Source organism: Sceloporus occidentalis, unplaced genomic scaffold (assembly GCF_023333645.1).
Source record: "Sceloporus occidentalis isolate IW3139 unplaced genomic scaffold, rSceOcc1.0.p SCAF_4, whole genome shotgun sequence".
In the NCBI taxonomy this organism is placed as follows: domain Eukaryota; kingdom Metazoa; phylum Chordata; class Lepidosauria; order Squamata; family Phrynosomatidae; genus Sceloporus; species Sceloporus occidentalis.
In genome coordinates this window covers 165379798-165401661 of record NW_028316984.1, presented here as the reverse complement: position 1 = coordinate 165401661, position 21864 = coordinate 165379798, and the positions used below count along the sequence as shown (strand labels likewise).

Genomic DNA, 21864 nt, shown 5'->3' with positions numbered 1-21864 from the left:
CACATTTCTCTGGCCAAATTCAAATCAAATACCAGTAAATTCAAATACAAAAGGTTGTTTCTTCCCACACTCTTTTTACTTTCTAAGTATGCACAAACATATCATCCAATAGCCTTTCTTGTTTTTCTAACAATTTTACCATCCACTTTGCACTCTCATTGAATGGCTCCCCCATTCAATCCCCTTCCCTCCTTCATGCCCCAGTGAATAAGCAGCAGCCCAGAGGAGAAGGAGGGATGGAAAAAATTGCTTCTTCCCTAATTTCTCTTTCCACTTCGAAACCTTAACTGAATTAAGATTGGTTCCTTCTTCTCAGTGTGACGAATTTGAATCTGTGCATGTAGGAGAAATAGAAAATGTATGTGTTCCTTGGGCAAATCGACTGTGAAAGAGCAAAACATGGCAAAATGCTTGCCAGCTGGAGAATGACACCCACCAATTTGTCCTGCCTTCCTCAACTACACCACCCCTCTAATGCCACACCGATCCAGCAGGACACACATTGCAATAAAAAAGGAAAAACATTTCCCCCCTGGAAACTGCAGAGTAAAAAGTGAGTTTTTCTAAATTGCATTAAAACCTAAAAGAAGCACTTTCATTGTGAAAACAGCCATGTGTCGTGCGGTTCTAACAGCACTGGAATAAAGATGGGTATAGATTTTTATGCTAATTTAAGTCCAACTTTGTTTTCCTGTTTCTTCTTCATCCATCCTCACCTTGCTCCTAATATCTCACCCCACCCCATCCCAGTTTTTAAGAAGAAAGTGCATCTGACACATTCTTACCCTGAGGCCAGCACTCAGGGCTACAGCTCCCTTCATCCTCAGATGATTCCAGCTCAGGTTGAGAATCTCCAGTGATTCATTATTTGCTGAAAGAAAAACGCAAAGGCAATAAAACATAAAGCACCTTTTAGAGACAGAGATGAGTCAAAAGAAGGACTTCTTTTGAATCATGAAAGAGCCAGAAAGCCAGGCTGTTAATCTCAGAGCCAAAGTATTTAACCCAGTGATTTCTGTGCATGGGGGGATGGGGGAACAGGACAATATCAGAAAAATTGATTTATCATAGAATCTTTTGGGGGCAGGTGGATTCTAAATACCGGGGTGTAGGTTGTATGACTGTTAGAAGGGTACGCTTAGCTCTTGGCTGCCTTCCATTAGATTACATCAGACATCTACATGCATCAGTCCTTCTTTTTAATTTGGCACCTGACTAGGGTTTATTATAGATCAATTCACTGTTTATGCTATCTTAGCTTGTGCTGGCTTTCTGTCTGGAACTAGCCAGAGTCTATGCTCTCAATAACACACATATATCCCATAATACATGAGAGAAATGGATTTGAATCAAACATAAGATTTAATAAAAGAGTTAGAAACACAGGAATAGAATAGAAATTGTGTTAGACTATATAAACGTATGCTATAATTAAATACCATATATAATATGGAACCACATATATACATGTATACTATTATAATCAATATATCTATTCTAATAGGATTGAGTAAAGGTCAGCTGAGGCCTTTAACTGAAAGGGAATTTTATAAAAATATATAGGTTAGTAAAAGAAAGAGTTTTTAGATAAGCTTTTTATAACACTGTTATTTATTAAATATATTGTTTTACAAGAATAAAGGGGGGTTATGTTGTTGATAATAAATAAGATATGCTTATAAAATATGCTGGACTTAGTTATTTTAAATAGTATTTTTTTGTCTCTATTAAGATTATCAAAATGGCTAAGTGTTCTGTTTATATATATATATATATATATATATATATACAATGAAATAGACTTGCATTACAAATATAGCAGTTAAATTAGACAAAGAAGCTTCAAAGGAAAAAAACTTTTGTCTGCACCTGTAAATCTAGGACAATGTGACAAGGGAGAAATAAATCAAGAGATACGGGAGTTTTATTCTCACTAATTGACAAGAATACTTTTTTTATAAAAGGGTGACTTAAAGTTCACAAAAATTTCTAACTGACCATGCGTAATGGGGGGGTAATGAATATTAGAACACACCTATGAATCTATAATGGCTAATTTAAATGGTCATGAGACGTATGATGAGATATGTTATGGGTGGAGTTTTTACATACTTGGAAAGGTGGTCTTAAAATTGATCACATGTCTAGAACTGGCCAATAAAAAAAAATGAGACAGAAATATTGTAACAGAAAATGTCTTATAAATACTGTGTAAAACCTCAGACGGTGTGCCTACTTGCCTGAGACACCCCTTCTTGCAAGATTGTAACTAATAAATTGGAAATTGCTGCTTCACTTGTTTTGTCCTGATTCATTTGATTTGGTACTTTGGTACTTAGAGAAATCTGTATCTCACAATACACAAAGTTTTCTGTTTTATATTTTCTGTTTTATAACCCCACTATTTAGGATTTTGGGATCCTAGATTTCACAAACTAGAATGTAAATCAGCCCATATGAAGCCCCTAAGTGTATGACTGTCTTTCCCACAAATAACAGCATGCCCCATCCAAATCAGAATGGCACTATCTATTTAAGTGCATATATCTGATGTTTTAGGGTCTTTTTACCCATTCATTCATTCATTCATAATTAATAACTTGTGACTATTATTTACATGGAAAAGATGGTTCAAGGTGAAGCTCATGGGAACTTTGCCATGTTATTTTTTCAAAATAACAACAATTATAAATTTCAATGAGTGTAAATCAAATTGACAATCACTAATTAACCAGAATATAACAATTATACTCTGGATCACTGGGTTCCAAAATCACAAAAAGAAACATCGGGTGCTTTCAAAAATACATTTAGATATTATAAAAATAAAAATAAAAATTCAAGCTAAAACATATACAAAACCAAAAACATCTTGGATGGGCCATTCTCAAAACTTAAATATATAAAAATAGTTCTCAGCGTCTGTTATAACAAAAAATCATTTCAAAAACTTTAGGCCAGGCATTTAAAATAAAAAAATAAAAACAATACCAATTATTGCAGTCAATAATCAGGAATCAAAACAAATCAAAATAGTCAAGAGCAAAATTAAAAATTAAAACCAGGAACAAAAAAAATGATTTAAAACAAGCCAATTTAACATGACATTGGCAAGACTTTGCAGGCATCTTTGAGCTCAAAAAATACAAAAGCCAGCTCATGATATGGCCTCAAAAATTAGCAGTTGAAATAAGCACAAAATAAGAACACAATATTCAGAAAAAGCGAAAATTCAATAGGCCAGGAAACAGGCCAGGAAACTCATGGATCACAACTTAAAACTCAAAAAATAAAAAAATAAGCCAATTCTAACCAGGCAGCAGCAAAACTTTGCATGACCTCAGGCGGATGCTCATGATTGCAACAGCTGTTTCGGCCTAGCACAGCTGTGGCCTTACAAAACCAAAACATCCTAGCTTTTCCCCAGGCTTAAAAAGAATTCAGACCTAACACACCAATCTTATCAACTTTAATTGGAAAAATAATTTAGCTGGATTGCCAATCAGAAGATTGCAGGTTTATAATTTAAAACCCAAAAAGCACAATGGAAAAACTTCTGCAGAATTCAAAAACAAAAAGTCTCTCTGGTCTTCACTAAAAACAATTGCATTTAAAAAACATATACAAATTCCCAAAGGCACAATTTAAACTTCATTTTAAAAACCCATGAGAGCATCTTGAGGCCAGAAAATAAAAACAAAATATTGAGCAAAAAGCTGCTTGCCTTTAAATTAAAAATACCAAAAACAAACATGCATTCTCTGGTCAGATAGAATCCAGTCTGGCTGGCTACTATTGATGTAATTTGAACTCTCTACACACACAGGAAACTTAAAGTTCTAGGCCTGACAGAGCAAAAGAATTGGCAAGAGGACCTAGTAATCGAAAATCCATAAGTTTATTTCCAATTGTCGGCAAAGGAAAACATTGAACTCAGTGGAATTCAAGTTCCAAAAAGCTGAGGCCCCAAACAAGACAAAATGGCTCTTTTTATATTATTGAAGACAAAGAAGCTTCTTCAATACACCTGATTGGCTAATTACAATTTAAACATACAGAATTCTTACAATCAGAACAGAAATACATGCATACATTAAAACTGCATCATCACTCCTTTTAGCCTTCCTTCTAACCTTGCTTCTGAATGTCAACTATGTATCCTTATCTCAGTAGTTTATGTTATGTCTTTTTTACTGGTGCCAGCTTCCATCCAGGTCAAGATGCACTCATTATTCTTTGCTTTAGTTTTTTTCTAAACTCCAAGCCTTTATTTCAAAAACCATCTCTGTGGCTGACAAAGGTGACTCCATCTTTCTATAGCTTTTTTATTTCAACAAAGAATTTCCACCACATTTCTTTCATGGGAGATCCACACCACTCTCGGTGTAAATAGTAGGCAAATTGGTGGGGAGGCTGATCAGTACTGCGGAACAAAGAAAAAATATATCCTGCTACTCATCACAGGGTCTTGATCTAGATGAGGGTCCTATTTACAAAAGAAAAAACACCAAAGGGCAAGCCACTAATCTCACATGTATAGCTTTTTCATGGGTTTATGGGTCTTCCATGCCAGCATTCTCTGAAAATGCTAGCCACAGCTGCTGGGGAAACATCAGGAAAAACACTCTTCTAGAACATGGCCTCATAGCCCCAAAAAACCACAAAAAACTATGGATGCCAGCCGTAAAAGCCTTCGACTTCATGATCTCATATATAGTTTGTCCTTACAGGCTTGTATGGCCCTTGTTTCCCAATAACTGGGACAATCCTGCCCTAGGTAAAATGTTGTCTCTGTTTGCTTTTGTTCCCTTACAAAATGCTATTAATGTGCATACTCAGGAACACTATTATTATTTCCTGCAGCCCTCCCCCCTGAAATTAAACCTTTGATCTTCAAAAAGGGTGTGTCTAAGAAATGGTGGTGCCTGAGGTTTTGGCTTGAAAACCTGCAAATACTTACTGGGGTGTAAACTACACCAAACTCATTGGAACCTATTTGTGAGTGAAGATGCCTTGGATTATTCTGTTAAGTGATTTGAATTGTTGAGAATGCTATATTGAAAAAGATATAAAGGTTTAAAACATACACAAACATACTGTAATACACTTGACCCTTTGTATCCATGGATTCAACCATTCACAGGTTCAACCATCCACAGCTTGAAACTATGGCGCGGTACTGACCGCTGAAAAACGGCGGCCTCCCGGCACCTGTTTTTCCACTGGAGGGAAGCCACAACTGCCAAACCACGTGGCTTCCTGTCAGCGGAAAAAGAATCTGCAAAAAGCGGGTTCTTCTAGAGCCATGGCAGTGGTGTAACAAGTGTGCCACTAGCGCACTCATTACATAAGCACTGTGCGGCGCTGTGTAGATGCCGTGCTGCACTTATTGTTATGCCCTTATCACGTGTTAGGGTTGTGGGGCATGTGGGCGCTCCGCCCCCATGCAACCCTAGCATGTGATAAGGGCGTTCCTAAAGGCCCGTTTGTACCGGGCCTATATTTCTCTTTAAATAATTCAAAAACCAAACCATGATTTTACCATTTTATATAAGAGACACCATTTTACTACTCCACTGTATATAATAATACTTGAACTCCCATGGATCTGCTATCCAGAAGGGGTCCTAGAACTAAACTCCAGTGGATACCAAGGGCCCACTATACTAACTGTCTTAATTTTTTAATAAAACTTAATAATTATTATGCTTTCTTTCAAATTTATTATTTCTTTTTTCCAAGGTACTTTGCTTCAAAAACCAATTCACGATAACCTCCTTGTAAAGTAAGAATAATGCTGCATGCTAGCAATGTGTATAGTGTTTGCTTGTACCCAGGCTAAACTAGTTTAGTTTTAAATAACTAATTTTTTTAAAGCATAAGTCTCCAGTGATCCCTGCTCCAAAAGAAAACCAAATCCAGGATGCTCACCAGCAGAACAGTTAGGAAAGGTGGGTGGGGTCCTGAGAGTTTCTCTCTGCTTAAGAAGTGGAAAGTATATAACATACTGATCACCGGTAGCCCAATAAACACCATAAATAAAGTTACCCAGCATCTGTCCTAGCTGTTCTCCTCCCTTCTCAGCAAATTCATTGTGACTGAGGTCAAGCTCCATCACTCGATAATTGACCTGTGAAGAGAAATATCATCAAGGACTGGTCTAAAACATCTACTCTCCTGTTGTACAATCCAAGGGTCATTGCTCTTCATCCATAGCAACACCCATATACGGGCTGTGATCTTCATCATTTGAGGCCTCTAAGATGGTGCCTTACTTCCAAACACTAGGAAGCATATATGAAATGCTGGTGTTGATATGGAACCATGTGAGATTCCCTGGTCTTGCCCTTTATATTTTAAGATTTTATAAGGAATCTTAAGGAAATAACATCATTCACATTAGAACAATTTTATATAAGTAAATTTAGTATTTAAATCAAACACACACACATGCTGCCATACAGCTGAGCCTTGGTATCCATGGATTTCATATGATATCCCTGCAGGTACCTACTTTTGCTTTGAGGATTTCATTATATTATTTTCTTATGTCATTTTATTTTTACCAGATTTCCTAGTTTTCTCTAATGGAATGTTGTTGTTAATTGTTCTTGAGTTGACTTCGACTCATGGTAATACCATGGATGAAACATCTCCAAGATGCCCTGTCCTCCACTGCTCTACTCAGGTCCTGCAGGCTCAGTCCCATGGCCTGTCCAAACATCTGAAATGTGGTATTCCTCTCCTTCTACTACTTTCCACTTTTCTAACATAATTGCCTTTTCTAATAATTCATACCTTTTCATGATGTGGCCAAAGTACAACAGCCTCAATATTGTCATCCTGGCTTCCAGAGAGAGTTTGGTCTTGATCTGTTTTAGAACCCATTTGGTTTTCTTCTTGGCCATCCATGGTATCCTCACCACTCTTCTCCCGCACCACCTCTCAAATGAGTTGATTTTCTTTCTGTTGGCTTTCTTCACTATCCAGTTTTCACATCCATACATGGTGATGGGGAATATGATCACTTGGACAATCCTCACCGTACAGCTTAGAGTTAATTCTTTGCATTTTTTGATCTTGTCAGTTTCTTTCATAGCTGCCCTTTCCAATCTTAGCCTTTTTCTAATTTCTGAGCTGCTGTCTCTGTTTTGATTAGTGTTTGATCCAAGGTATGGGGACTCTTTAAATGTTTCAACTTTCTCATTATCTAGGATAAATTATTGTAGATCTTCCTTGTTTTCTTAGTATTCGACATTAAGCCTGCATTGGCACTTTCCTCCTTGACCTTCTTCAGTAGGTGCTCCAGGTCTTTGTTGGTTTCTGCTATTAGTATTGTGTCATTTGCATATCTCAGGTTGTTAATTATCCTTTTTATTCTTGATGTAGCCAAAGGGGGGGGGGGTCTGTGGGGTCCGTTAATTTATCCCAGCTGCACTGGAATAGAATAAATGGTGCACGCACCTGTGGTGTACACACACCACTGCGCTATTGCACCCAAGCCCCGCCTTCCCAAAATCCTGGCTACGTCCCTATCCTGCCTCTGAGTCTCAGCCTGCTCTGTGTAGAATATCCTCTGCATACTCACTGAATACTGTACATTATACACTCAAGTATAAGTCTAGAAATTTTAGTCAAAAAACTGACCCAAAAATTGGACTTATCCACAATTTAATTTAATTTAATTCTTTTTTTTAAAAGGAACAATTCCCTGATGAAAGGCAAGAGCATAATCTGTCATGGAAGCAGTGGTCCCCTCTACTTTCTCAACCTTCCAGCCTTTAGGATGAGCAGAAACAGTTAGGCCTGCTGGGATTTTGTCAGTTCCTTTGGCATTATTTACCATTGCTTCCTCCTTTAGATCCTGTGTTACATGCCCCTAAGTTTTACCCTTGACTTATTCATGGGTCATAGCAAAAACCATAATTTTGGCCCCAAAACCTGCCCTCCAATTATACATGAGGTTGACTTATATATATGGTAAATGTTACTTACCATTAATGATTCAGAAAAATATAGTGCTGTCTCTTCCCTGAAGTTGTTTCCTGAAGAAGGAAAGAGGATGTTAACAGGACTGCGAGCTGTACTTTACAAGACTATTGTGTGTGTATGTGCCTTCAAACCACCTATGAATTTCATGGATTTCCCTTATGGCAACCCCATTAATTTCATAGGGTTTTCTTAGGCAAAGAATACTCAGAAGTGGCTTTGCCAGTTCTTTCTTCTGAAATATAGCCTACAGCACCTGATATTCAATGGCGATCTGTCCAAACATTTACCAGGGCTGACCCAGCTTAGCTTCCAAGGTCATATGAGATCTGGCATCTTTAAGATTTTTAGGCTGCACACTATTACCTGCAAGCATTTCACTTCTATGTGGGAAAACCACATGTGCAAAATCCATACATCTTTTTCGTCCCACCAGAGCTTGAAAAGTTCGTTTTTTAAAAGTTCCTGTTACTTGTTTATGTGTTTGACAAGTAATTCATTGGTATTACTTGTTACAATGTAAAAAGTGGCTTCAACAATTTCTTTTCATTGTTTTTGAATAGGGTGGGAATCATGTAGCCCTCATTTTCAACTTGTGGCAACCCTAAGGTGAAACTACTACAGAGTTTTCTTGGCAAGATTTGTTCAGAACAGGTTGCCATTTCTTTCCCCTGCGGCTGAGAGTGAGTGACTTCCCCAAAGTTACCCAGTGGATTTCTATGGCTGGGTGGTGATTCAGACCCTGGTCTCCCAGAATCCTAGTCCAATCCTCAAACCACTACAGTACACTGGCAAACCTTGACTGAAAAGCAGGGTAAAATACAAATCCATTGACTGAAGCAATTGTTTTGTACCACTAAACTATGTCAAGGCAGATGCCAAATACAGAAGCTATTGAAAGAATCTTTAAAGTTTTTTCTGGACATCCAAAAATATCAATATTATTGGATCATTCTATTTCTGTCCCTAGCCTGCCTAAATACCCTAAAGGTACTAATTTCTGTCTTATCTTGAAAGTTAAGCAGGTCAGTCCTGGTAAGTACTTGGATGGAAGCCTGCCAACAAATACCAACAGCTGTAGGCTATACTTAAGAGGAAGGAACTGGCAAAAACACCTCTGAGTATTCCTTGCTAAGACAACTCTATGAAATTAATGGGGTCGCTGTAAGTTGACAGGAAATATGAAGGTGCATATATCCACACATATGTCTGTAAGTACAGGAAGCTTACCTGCAAGCTGAACAGCCCGGACATTAGAAATATTATAGTAGAACATCCTGCAGATAGCTTCAGCTCCATCTGTGTTGAGGTGATTATTGGAAATATTCTGAAATGAAAGAGAGACAGAGAGGCGAAGTGAAGAGTAGAAAAGCATTAAAGGATGAAATCTACCATGCCGAGATTTTCTAAGGAGAAGATCACCTGCCTTTGTCATTTATTTATTTTACCAAAAGTTTGCAACTGAAAGCTGAAGAACAACAAGGAGGAGAGAGCGTGCTTTACTTTTTCCTATCTGTTTTACCACTCAAAATCCCTCCTCTCCAGCTGCTCTTCTGCTGACAGTGGAGAAGAGCATATGTACCTCTGTTATCAAACTCAGTGTATTCCTGGAGATTACCACTTTAAAGAAAACTTGGCACCAGGGGCAGAAATAATATGGAAACAATAGGTATAGGTTCTTGCTGTTGTTGTTGTGTACCTTTAAGTCATTTTTGATTTATGGTGACCCAAAGGCAAACTTATTGCAGGGTTTACTAGGCAAGATTTGTTCATAGTGGGTTTGGGCTTGGCGTTCACTGAGGCTGAGAGAGTGTGACTTGCCCAAGATCACATAGCAGGGATTTAAATTCTGGTCTCCATAGTCCAGTCATATTCTTTCCCTTGTTTTTGAACAGGGTGGGAATTGTGTCACCCTCATTTTTGATTTACAGCAACGCTAAGGTGAAACTACCTCTCTACACCTCAAACCTCTACACCATGCTGGCTCTTACAGCACAAAAAAGACGAACTGTTCAACATGTTTTAGCATTTTTAAAATGTAAAACTAACAATAAGCAGATGTGAAATGAACAACATCAGATAAGCATTGCATAAGTAAACAAAAACATTTTGAGCTTTTTAGGGCCTTTACATACAGCTCCTAAAGGGTGGCAGGATGCCGCCCCTTTCCTAGCCGAATTGGGACTGTGGCAACCTCACGCTGTGGCCCCGATCCAGTCTTTTGAGGATGCAAAAAAGAGTCACAAAAAGCAGCCCCTTTTTGTGCCATCAAAAGGGTGCCATAGCCACATTGCCATGGCTGTATAGCACTCCTTCAGCACTGTGTCTTATGTACACAGTGCCAGAGGAGCGCCATGATGCCACGCTCTGTGTGGAGTGGCACGTGGCATCAAGGCACCCAGGGTGGTGGTGGCAGGTGTATGTCGTGAGGATGCTATGCCCTGACTCTGCCCCCATACCAGCCATAATGGCTGGTGTGTACAGGGCCTTAGAGTTCATTTAAAGTCTCCTTCAAAAGTGCATTAGAGATCAAATGGGTGCAGAATTGTGGTAAACGTTTAGAGCTGGACTAATGGTAAAAATCTTGGAATGTAAGATTAAAATATTCAATGAGTCAAGAGATTAGAGAAAGTCTCTATAAAATTATGTAGCATTAGAATCTTTCTCCTGATAAATTAGTCAGGTTATATGAAACAGGAAACAGAAGATGCTGAAAGTGTCAAAAAGAAGTGATGGACTTGTGACTGGGCCAGAAAGTATTGGAAATTAATTCAATTAAATATTAATGAAATATTAGGGACAAAATTAGAATTAAAGCCTGAAATCCTTTTACTAAATATGTTACAAAACAAGCTGGAAAAACTGCATGGTAAAATAATAATAATAATAATAATAATAATAATAATAATATTTATTTGTATACCGCTGACATCTGCCAGGTTACTTTACACAGAATTCTGGAAGATAGATAAAGAACTAGTCATAGGAGTTTATCAGACAAGGGAAATTGGAAGTATAAGCCAATGGCAATCTGAACGCAATCATGGGGTTTAACGTTATTGCATGATAACCCACTACACACAAATTCAGGCAATGGGAAGTCAGTCCGAGCGCAATCATGGGGTTTCACATTATTGTGTGATAGACTGCCACATGCAAATTTGGGCAATGGCATGCTATTTTCGGGCAATGGGAAGCCAGTTCAAATGCAATGCGCATTCACGTAATTGCACTAAACTAGCGACTTTACATGAATGCGTTCTGACCCCACTCTCTTTTCAATTGAATTTAAGAGAAATTCCTCCCGTTTGATAAACTCCATAGAAGACTGGCTTAACAAAACTTTACGATATGATGGAATTAGACCTATTATCAAACTAAATTCAGATCAGAGTATAGGATTGTCAAAAGACTGGGCGAAAGTCTTGACTTTTATGTCAAAAAAGTGGGGGGAAATAGCAACTATGTGAACAGAAACAGAAATATGAATTTATTAGATTGACACACAAAAGATAAATTACAGGATTAAGTGCTTAAAGCTGTGTACAGTAAATTTTATATATTCTTTTCTCACCTCTTGAAAAAAAATAACAAAGAGAAAGGAGAGGATTGGAAAGGGAATGGAAGAAGAAGAAGAAAGAAGGTAAGAAATATATCATCTGATAAAAATAAATTTAAAAGTTTGGGGAAAAACTCGAGGAGTCAACTGTGAAACTCTACACAAAGGAACTTCGCAGAATAGAAGACAAATAATTATTTTTGCATAGGGTTACCTTTACAGAAGTATTATGTATTTTTTCCCAGGAGATAATGTAACGATACAAAATATTACAGTGTTTTTTGTTTATCCTTATTTTTATTGGAATTGGGACTATATTAATAAAAACTATTTTTAAAAAAAATCATTTAGAGATTACTTATTTGTTCCAACAGCCTCTACTATTCTCATCATTTCCACTTTGGTGGCCTAACGTATAGATTTATACTTCTTTCACATGCTGGAGGCACCTGGTAAGTTAGGCTTATCTACTGTCCTCTTTACTCTCTTTAGGCAAGCACACACAACTACAGTAGGACCACTTTTTCTCAACTCAAGCTTTGTTTATTGCACTGTTCATTGCAGAGATGCTGCTGCAACCTAACAACCAAAATGTGTGTTTCACCTTCCTCTCAGTGCTGAGACTGCTAAAAAAAGGCCAAGTAGACAGATGACAAGTAGGACAAGAGGAGCTTAGGAAGCTCTTCTTAATTGGGGAATAAAAGTCTTTGTAAAAGAGAGTTTTAAAACTGTAGTGCTAATATTTTATAGTGTGAAAGGGCTTTCAGTCTGAGCAGTGGGCAGCTGCTTCATACTGCATTTGGGAAGGATTGCTTCTTAATGTCTTTTGAATGTTTCTCAGAATTTCAAGGCACAATCATAACAGTATTTCCAAATAGCACAACAGTGATAGTAATGGTAACTTGATAGTAACAAGTAACATGGAGAGTTGCATTTCTGGACTAATCAGAGCAATGAGTAAAGTAACTATGTAGTTCCTTTTAAACAGTAACATTTCAAGCTCTGTGCATACCCCCTGAAATCCAAATTCTGCCCTGCCCCTCATAGTTTCTATTTATATCTGAGGAAAACCTCTGCCCATTAAAAATGCATGTAGTGTGTGGCTCCAAGCTGTTGTATTCATGAAACAGAGTGATAAAACACAGGTTTTTACCTGCTTATACATTGCCAGTACAATCACCCCTCCATAGCCACGGGTTCTTTACCCATGGATTCAACTATTCATGGCTTGAAAATATTAAAAAATAAAATATAAATTCAAAAAAGGAAAGCTTCATTTTTCTATTTTATATACGGGACTCCATTTTGCTATGCCATTGTATATAATGGAACTTGAGCACCCATATATTTTGGTATGCACAGGGGGTCCTGGAACCAAACCCCATTGTATATGCCTATTCCCCTGCCCCACAACATGCCAGGACCAATATCATATTTGTAGCCATTGGCTAGAATTGTTTCTGTTTGGAAAGAATTAATACCAAACATAATGAAAGAGTAAAGCAGATTGGGCAACAAAGCTCATTCTGTACTGAAATATATAAGTGAATTCCCTTCACCCTCCATACTGACAAAAGTTGGATACCATCTCTTGAATGTAGCAGTTCTCACGCAGCATCTGTACCAGGTATGTGGTCCCTTCTCCCAGAATCCAATTATCCTCTAGCTCTAAGTGAGTGATGGTCGTGTTTGACTACAGAATGAAAAATTCAAAGAACAACAAAAAAATTGCAGGTAACTGACTAAATTAAGTGATACTAAGTGCCCTATTTTCTGCCCTCAATGTAATTTTTAGAACAGTTTCCCAAATACATCCTATAAAATATAAGGCAAGCCATATAACATTAGGGTCAAATTATACAACACACATACACACATTTTTAAAGCAATCAATAAGGTTTTTTTTTAAAAAATGTAAATGGCAGCCATGAGTGTCAGGGTTGGGACTGTAGCATGAAAAGAGATAAGCCTTCTGCTTGCTTTATGGAAATAAGTACTTCTGGCTCCTTCAAACCTGTTCTTCATCCAGAACCAGAAGTTGCCACTGGTGCCAGGGAGCAATTGCTGTTAATCTTAGAGAAGCTTGGGTTTTCCTCCCCACACAATATGGGCTAAATCCTGACCCCTCTGTTCATTTTTAAAAATTAGAAGTGCATACCTAACAATTAACACAACACTTGTTTGGCCTTTTGCTATACAATAATCAATATATCTCACAGAGATAGAATCCCAACATATGGTATTCTTTGATGAACAACTAATTTTATGCACTGCATCATTGACAGGTGTGGTAATATTGCAATGGATTATATAAACCTATGATATGTCTACGATGAGGATGAACAATTGCACCTATCATCATCCTTCATCACTTGCTGTGCTGGCTGAAGTTGACAGAAGCAGTATCTGGAGGCCATTGAAATCTGCCTCCCAGACCATTTTCATACACCAATGACAATTATAGGTGGATTTGATCAACAAGTTATAAATTTTAGGTTAAATTTTAAACCTCAGTATGATGAACAAATATGAAACAAATATGGAATAAAATTCCCATGCAGTCTATCTTGGCTTATATTAAGGAGCATATGATTAAGCTCATACACAGATTGTATTATAGCCCAGTGCACTTCAGTCAAATTTCAGAAGGTTTAAACTCAAAATTATAAAGATGTCAGGAAAACCTTGGAAACTTGGAACTCTTGATCCAGCAACAGGCCTTTTGGCATTATTTCTGGATCCAGTGAATCTATCCTACATAAAGAGCTAACTGGCTTTTTCTGCTTACCAGCAAGATTAAAAATATCAGGCCATTGGAACAAATCATTTTTTTTTTCTTTCTAGCTGCAAATAGAGACTCTGGTTTTTGGCCCACATGGAAAAGCTAACCAGGTATCTGCATGAAAAAATAAGGACCAACCACATAATTTATTTAAAACAGTTTAAAATACTGTTTTAGAGTTCCCCCTGAGCTCTATAGTCATGAAACAGAACTTCCACCTTTTTATGTGAGTATGGAGGAGGCAATGCTGAAAATTCTCAGCCACAGACATGTGGAAATAACAACGCTATGGAAATTATCACACAAGGCTTCTACAATGCAGCAATTATGTTTTTGAAGCACATGGAAACATTGAAGCTGTCTTTAGCACACCTCCGTTTCAGTACCAGTGCACGGTGCTGAATTGTATAGGGCACCAGTAGTTGCACTGTCCTGCTTCTGCCTCCTTTCCCCATTGTTGCCCTACTTAGGGCATGCAGATTGGTGAAGTGGGGAGAGAGATTGGGCATCGGGAGGGGGAAAAGAGAGATCAGGTAGGGTACAGGGAAGAAAGACCAGGGGCTGGTGAGGGAGCATGAGGAAGAGAGATCAGGCAGTGGGTGGGGAAAATAGATTGGATGGTATAAGGAAGAAAGATTGGGCAGAAGAGGAGAAGAGGAAGAGAGACTGGGCAGCAGCGGGGTTCTAGGAAGAGAAATGTGGTGGTGTTGATGGGGAAGAGAGATCAGGTGGTGAGGGTATGGGGAAAATATATTTGGCAGCAGTGGCGGGGGGGAGAGAGGTCAGGCAGTCAGGGGCAGGGAAACAGATTGGGCAGTGGTGGTGCAGGGAAGAGAGATTGGGTAGAAGGGAGTTGTGTACAGAGAGATCAGGTCTTGTGAGGTGTAGGGAAGAAAAATCAGGTGGCATGGGAAAAAGAGATTGGGTGGCAAAAGGGTGTGAGGGAAGTAGAACTGGCAAAGAAGAGACCTTTTGCACCAAGGCAGTCATGAAATAGCAGTGAGATTAATTGCCTTATCACACTAGGGGGCAGACAGGATTTAAACAAGAGTTAAACAGGAAATGTCGTGTGATAAACTTCAGGCATTTCCTGTTTAACTCTCGTTTAACTCTTGTTTAAATCCTGTTTGCCCCCTAATGTGATAAAGCAGTAAGATTATTGACAGATTTTCCCATCAATGAAAAAGTGCACAGCAATAAAGAAATGAATACAAGGCAGCAGCAGGATGGACATGATGCCATGTGATAAGTACTGGCCCAAATGCTTTTATTCTGTTCAAATCCTGTTTTTTAGTCTTATGTAATAATCTTCAACAAATCGGGGAGAATCCAGAAATTGCTTCAGCATGTTTCCATTTTCTATAGTACTAACATAACAAGCTTTTAGATATTAACCCTCCTCCAGAGCAATTGGCACCTGTATAATACACCATTCAGTACAGTTTGTAGTGGGTTCATTTAAAAGAAAGTAAGCACAGGTAGTTGTCTGACATTAAACTGTAATGAAATGCACTGTATGATTATTTATGTAATAATCAACTGATTAGAATGTTGGCTGACCTGCAAAAAAACACAACTGCAATTGCAATTCCATTTAAAGCCATTGAAATGAGGAGCAGATGTGGGGACTGGAACATTTGCTGTTACCTTATATAATTAAGCCAGATCTAGAAATGAGACAACATTATCTTTAGTTTTTTGTGGGTTTTTTGGGCTATGTGGCCATGTTCTAGAAGAGTTTATTCCTGACGTTGAAGATGCCAGCCACAGATGAAGATGCCAGCCACAGATGCTGGCGAAATGTCAGGAATAAACTCTTCTAGAACATGGCTGCATATCCCGAAAAACTCACAAAAAACTATGGATGCCGGCCATGAAAGCCTTCAATTTCACAAACTTTATCTTTCATCCCTTCATGTGTAAGAACCCTTCTCTAATTCGGCAGCTGCTCACAATAGTTGTTCCCCTTGAGTAAAACAGTGCAGACTACCTTTTTGTAAGTACTTACAACCAGGGCAATGGCAATAGCTTTAGTTCCCTTGGGCCCAAGCCCATGATGGTTAAGATTCATGATGGGCTCTTCCATGTTCCGAATGAAATATGAGACAGGAACCACTCCCACCAGTTTGCAAGCCTCTGTGTACAGCTCTGCACCCTTTATGGTTGCAAATGAACGCTCAGGATCTGGAAAGACAAACCAATCTGGTTAGCAAAACATTTCCTCTGGCTTCACTAAAGTGCCTGTCCCAGGTTTTTTAGTGTGGTTTAAGTCAGTTATTTTTGGTTTAAACCAGATTGTTTTTGATTTTTGTTGCTTTAATGTTTCAATATATGTAGACTACATATAACAAAACATACAAAGTACAGTGGACCCTTGTTATACGCTGGGGTTTGGTGTATACAAAATCCGTGTATGTTCAAGTCCCATTAAATATAACGACATAGCAAAAAAATGGAAAATCAAGGTTTGATATTTGAAATGTATACTTTTTTTGAACATTTTCAAATCATGGATGCTTGAATCCGTGTATAAAAAATCCATGTATAAGAAGGGCCAACTGTATTTTCAGACAGATGAGGATTAGTCCTACTTATTACCTACAGGAGTGTAGTACTACACCAATACAGGACTAAATAAGAAAATTAATTAGTAAAATGCAGTTCAGATGTTATAGCTACTAGCTTAAATAATAACTGTTCTTTAAAAAAAATGCTCTTTTAAAGCAAGTTGTTTTGCATGAACTTATATTAACTGAAGGATGAATAACATTTTATTGCACTATAAAATAACAATGTACAACTGCCAATAAACTGTTAAAGATAAAATATTTAAATTCAGACAGTCGTTGTTCCAGTAAGAAGGTTGCAAAATAGTAATAATAGCCAGCCTTTAAAAATATAGGCTCACCCCTTCTAACTCTCAGGGGATCCGTTCCGGATCATCTCTCCCCGCCCCCCCCCCCCCCATGAGTTTGGAGACTTGTAGATAATCAGTCCTCATTGAAATGAATGGGGTGCGCTCCTGTGTGTGAGTATAGGGCACGCACCAAGGGAACACGCCCCATTCACCTCAATGGTGGGTCACCCCTCCTCAGATTGTCAAGTCCACTGATTTCAAGTCCACGGACTTGGAGGGGCAACTGTATATAAATAATCAGTTTTTTAAAAAAAGGTCATTCGGTTTAAACGATTAAAACCAGCCAACCCTGAGAAAGCACATACGATCACACAAGGTTGGCTTTTTCTCAGTTATGCCAATCCTGAATTTACAATGCATGCAGTATCTGTGTAAAGAAATTATGCCAATTTATGCTTAAGAGAATCCCACAAAATCAACCTGATACACAGAAAAAGAACATCCACATATGGAGGTGATGGAGATGCACAATCTAGTACACACTTGCCACCCCTTTTCTTTGATAGCTGCCTGATACAGAGTTAGGAGAACTTTATTATGCCTTGGATATACCATTTTAAAAAGAACGGATTCAAGCCCAAATCTGCAGTAAATAACTTGGACAAGGTTATTATTACCAACAGCTTTGATAAGGCTATTTTGCAGCTGATCTATGTCTTGCTTTGCCTTGATGAGCTATAGTGAGAATAATAGACCTGTTTCTCAATTTAGCAACAGTTGAGTGACTTTGGATAAATCACTATCTCACAGATTAGTGGGATGATGCAAAGAGGAAAGGTTTGGATGGAAGACAGGACAGTAAACAGTCACCTTCTATCTCAAGGTCTGTGTCAGAACTGTCTTCCCTGGCCTTCTGTTCTGTGTTGTCAGTGGCATCAGTGAGAGACTGTATCTCTGGAGATGTGCTGGCTTCCGACATCTCGCCATTTTCATCTGGAGCAAAAATGATCACATTTATTTTCTAAATGAGAACATGAGCCCCATATAATTGTTTAAAACATAATGAAGAGCACACAGAACTACGTACGTGAATAATCACTGTTGTACTTCCCTCCCTCCAGAGTACCTTAAATGACATTTATTCTCCTCCCCATTCCCATATTATTACCCTCTCCACTCTCCATGCAACTCACCAAAAATGTTGTCATGGATCAATAGATGCTCTCCAAGATGGAGCCACAAGTGTTGCCCACTTGCTGTGTCTTGATGTTGCCCTTCCAGTATGCCCGCAACCCAGGTGAGCTCTTTGCTACTCCTGGAAACCTTTTCCATTGATCCCACTGTTGATCCATATTTTGCACCATATTTTGTAAAAGGACAATAATTTTCTTCCTGTTTTAGTACTGCTTTCTTGCTATTAACTGAAAGACCTGCCAGTTGTCATTACTGTTAGTGAGAGGTCTGGGAGGTGTTGTGTTCTGTTCCAATAAGGTAAAATGGTTTGCACGCTGGTGTGCATGGGGACATGAAGCAAGATTTGTAACTAGATGCCATTAGATGTGATACCACTTCTCTAGCGTCTGATTCATAATTTATTTTACAATTAGACCAAAACACAGTTTGGAAAGCGGTGCTTTAAGAAAACTTGGATTATACAAAAGCCTCCAGTAGCATTATTGCTACAATTTGCTTTGCCTGGTGAACAGGAAGCAAAATGGTACCTGTATTACTATATTTCAATCCCCCCCCCTTTAACAGAGTGTTTTTTGGTCTCCTCCTTCCATTTACTGGGTTTCTAACTGACCTGTACTTTTTGCCCCTTCTTAAGTATGTTATTCAATATTCAAGCCTGACATGAGATCCACCATTCACGTATCCAGGCATAGATGCATGTGAGGGGCAAAAAGTCCTGGCTGAGGTCATTGATAGGGATCGTTCTCATTTAATTGAACAGCTCTTCATTTTTAAACTACTGTACTGCTTTTTCCAATTACTTTTTTTTCTTATAGAAAACAAAAATGTTTGAAGGACAAACATTAATAATCACAACTGAATGTGACTTTTTTCAAGGACTTCCAACCTGGGTACTGGGAATGGCTTAAACAGCTGGTCAATGAGATTATGTTATAAGCAAAAAGGTTGTGGTGCAGAAACCTATGGCTTTTAATGTGATGTTGGACTGGACTGCCCATCAGCCCTAGCCAGCTTGTCCAGTGGTTAGGGGCAATGAGTCTGCAGTCTTAACAACATCTGGAGAGCCACAGGTAAAAGATAATAAAGGATCCACACAAGTCTATTTGTAGCAACCTCCTCCTGAATATTTCCCTCCCCAAATTTTAACTTCCTCTTTCATTCCACACAATTTTTCTCATAGAACATGCCAGCCTATATTTATATAGGGTTACAACAGATTGTTTTATGGGATGGGGGCAGTCATTATTATCATTGGCTCTTTCATCCATCTGCAGTTCTTCTCATTTTCTGTCTCACACAAAAGTTCCACTTTCTTCTTTGAATATTTCTGCTGGGAAAAGAAGGGGGAATTTGTTTCGTTTTGGGTTGCTCGCATTTCTACAAAAATATCTCAAAGTGTCCACTTCTCCCTTTTGGATTTCACACGTGAATCACACATGTATAATTGTAATGTATACCGAAGCTGTAATGGCAACTCTCAGGGCAATTTTCTTTTAAAGAGCGTGTATATAACACTCTCACCTTCATCTTCGTCATAGTCAAAGTTTAAAAAGTCCATGGTGTCTTGAGGGAATCAGGAAGTCTGTTTCTTGAGTCTTTCTTTTTCTTATTGTGTTATCAGTTATATATAGTAATCTCTATTTCAGATTCCTTTTAATGTCTGAGCCATCCAACCACAACTATTTTTTTTTTGACCTATGGTGTCAGCTGGCAATGGGGAATCCCAAATGATATTGTTTCTGGTTAGAAAGACCACATTTCCAAGTCACTGGGACTGCCTGTGTGTTATGCATGCTGTCTGCCTCCTCTTGAGCTCACGTCACTTTAATTTCATCTCAAGTATTCCATGACCTCATCTTGACATTGTGACTCAAGGTATATGGTATCTGTATCACCTATGGTCACATCGGTCAGACTTGTGTCAGGTTTTCTTTGCTGAGGTGGATCAGAATGGATCAGAATACAGGTGAGAGACTGCGTTTCAGAAAGTGGTGCTGTTAATCATATAAGGGAGGTTTAGATTGCCGCTCCCACAGTCCTTGATTGTTGGCTATGCCAGCCATGGCTGATGACAGTTCAGGCCAAAAATTAGTGGGATGATGCAGTATTTGTTTTTTCCACTTTGAGGTGAATGGGGCGCGTTCCCTTGGTGCGTGCCCTATACTCACACACAGGAGCGCACCCCATTCATTTCAATGAGGATTTATTATCTACAAGTCTCCAAACTCGTGGGGGGGGGGGGAAGATGATCCGGAACGGATCCCCTGAGAGTTAGAAGGGGTGACTTTCAGAGCTAAGCTGGTAAAGGTTATGAGAAAAATATATTTCATTTGGCATATTACTTTTGCTAACTGCCCTGGTGGTGCAGTGGTTAAATGCCTGTACTGCATCCACACACTCATAAACCACAAGGTTGTGAGTTCAGTACCAGCCAGGGGCCCAGGGTCGACTTACCCTTGCATCCTTCCGAGGTCACTAAAATGAGTACCCAGCTTGTTGTTAACTTACAGTTGTAAACTGCTTAGGCGGTATGTAGTGGTATATAAATGAAGCTGCTACAGCTAACTTTAGGGCTCTACAGATGCCATAGCTCCACCCCCTTTGTGCCATGATGCCGCACACCCTTCTAGATGGCATGCGGTATCATGGCACAGCTCTGGTGCTGCATCTTGATGATGCAGTGCTGAAAGGGTGTTAAAAAGCTATGCCGCCGCGGTTATGATGCCCTTTCTGGAGCATAAAAAGAACTTTCCGTTTGCGGGTTCTTTTTGCACCAGGTTGGGGGGCGTGGCACGTCCATAACCCAGTGCTTCTAGGGGCAGCATACAGACACCCCTAAATGCTGTCTGTACATCCCCTTTCATGCCTGAAGTCCAGCCCCATTTTAAAATTTGTTTTTCCTTAATATTTATGACAAAAGATAGCCAGCTAGCATCACAATTTGAAGCAGCATCTCCAAATTTATAATAACAGCAAGATCACAGAAGTTCATATGCAGGTGATCTCTAAGAATTCTTGCCAGCCACAATATTTAGACTTCTGTACTGTCTGTCTGGTGTTTGTATTTTGTTTGCAGGCATTCAAAGGGAGGCATGGGATTTTATCTGTATTTATTTATAATCAGTATTATGCTTCTAGTATTACATAATTGTGGACTTGAAGACAATTCTTAGACAATGTTAAGCATGATTCTTTGTAATAATCTCCATTCTTAAAAGATCACACACATAATAAAAACTGTTGTTTTATTTATCCAGAATGTATGTGAAGAAATTTAGTACCAGGGCCATAGAGAAGCAAGGAATAAATTCAGTAAAACTGTTTAAGTATTTGAAGAGGTGTAATATTAAGGATGGAGCAAGCTTGTCTTCTGCTGCTCCAGAGAATAGAACCTGGAACAATGGATGCAAGCTACAGGAAAAGATTCCACCTCAACATTAGGAAGAACTTCCTGACAGTAAGAGCTCTTCAACAACGGAACAC

The 21864-nt window shown here is 38.7% G+C and overlaps 1 protein-coding gene across 1 annotated transcript in view; it reads right to left on the bottom strand.

Annotated features, from left to right (window-relative positions):
* The window catches only part of LRRC74A (leucine rich repeat containing 74A), a 41707-nt gene extending 21768 nt beyond the window's left edge, over window positions 1-19939 (bottom strand). The window contains exons 1-8 of the mRNA XM_089523568.1: window positions 19903-19939; window positions 18058-18180; window positions 16339-16514; window positions 13134-13241; window positions 9220-9316; window positions 7996-8045; window positions 6049-6130; window positions 786-871 (exon numbers count right to left, since the gene is read on the bottom strand). Coding sequence (XP_089379694.1) covers window positions 786-871; window positions 6049-6130; window positions 7996-8045; window positions 9220-9316; window positions 13134-13241; window positions 16339-16514; window positions 18058-18180; window positions 19903-19939 — 759 coding nt within the window. The remainder of the gene's footprint in view (window positions 1-785; window positions 872-6048; window positions 6131-7995; window positions 8046-9219; window positions 9317-13133; window positions 13242-16338; window positions 16515-18057; window positions 18181-19902) is intronic.
* Window positions 19940-21864: the final 1925 nt, after the last annotated feature.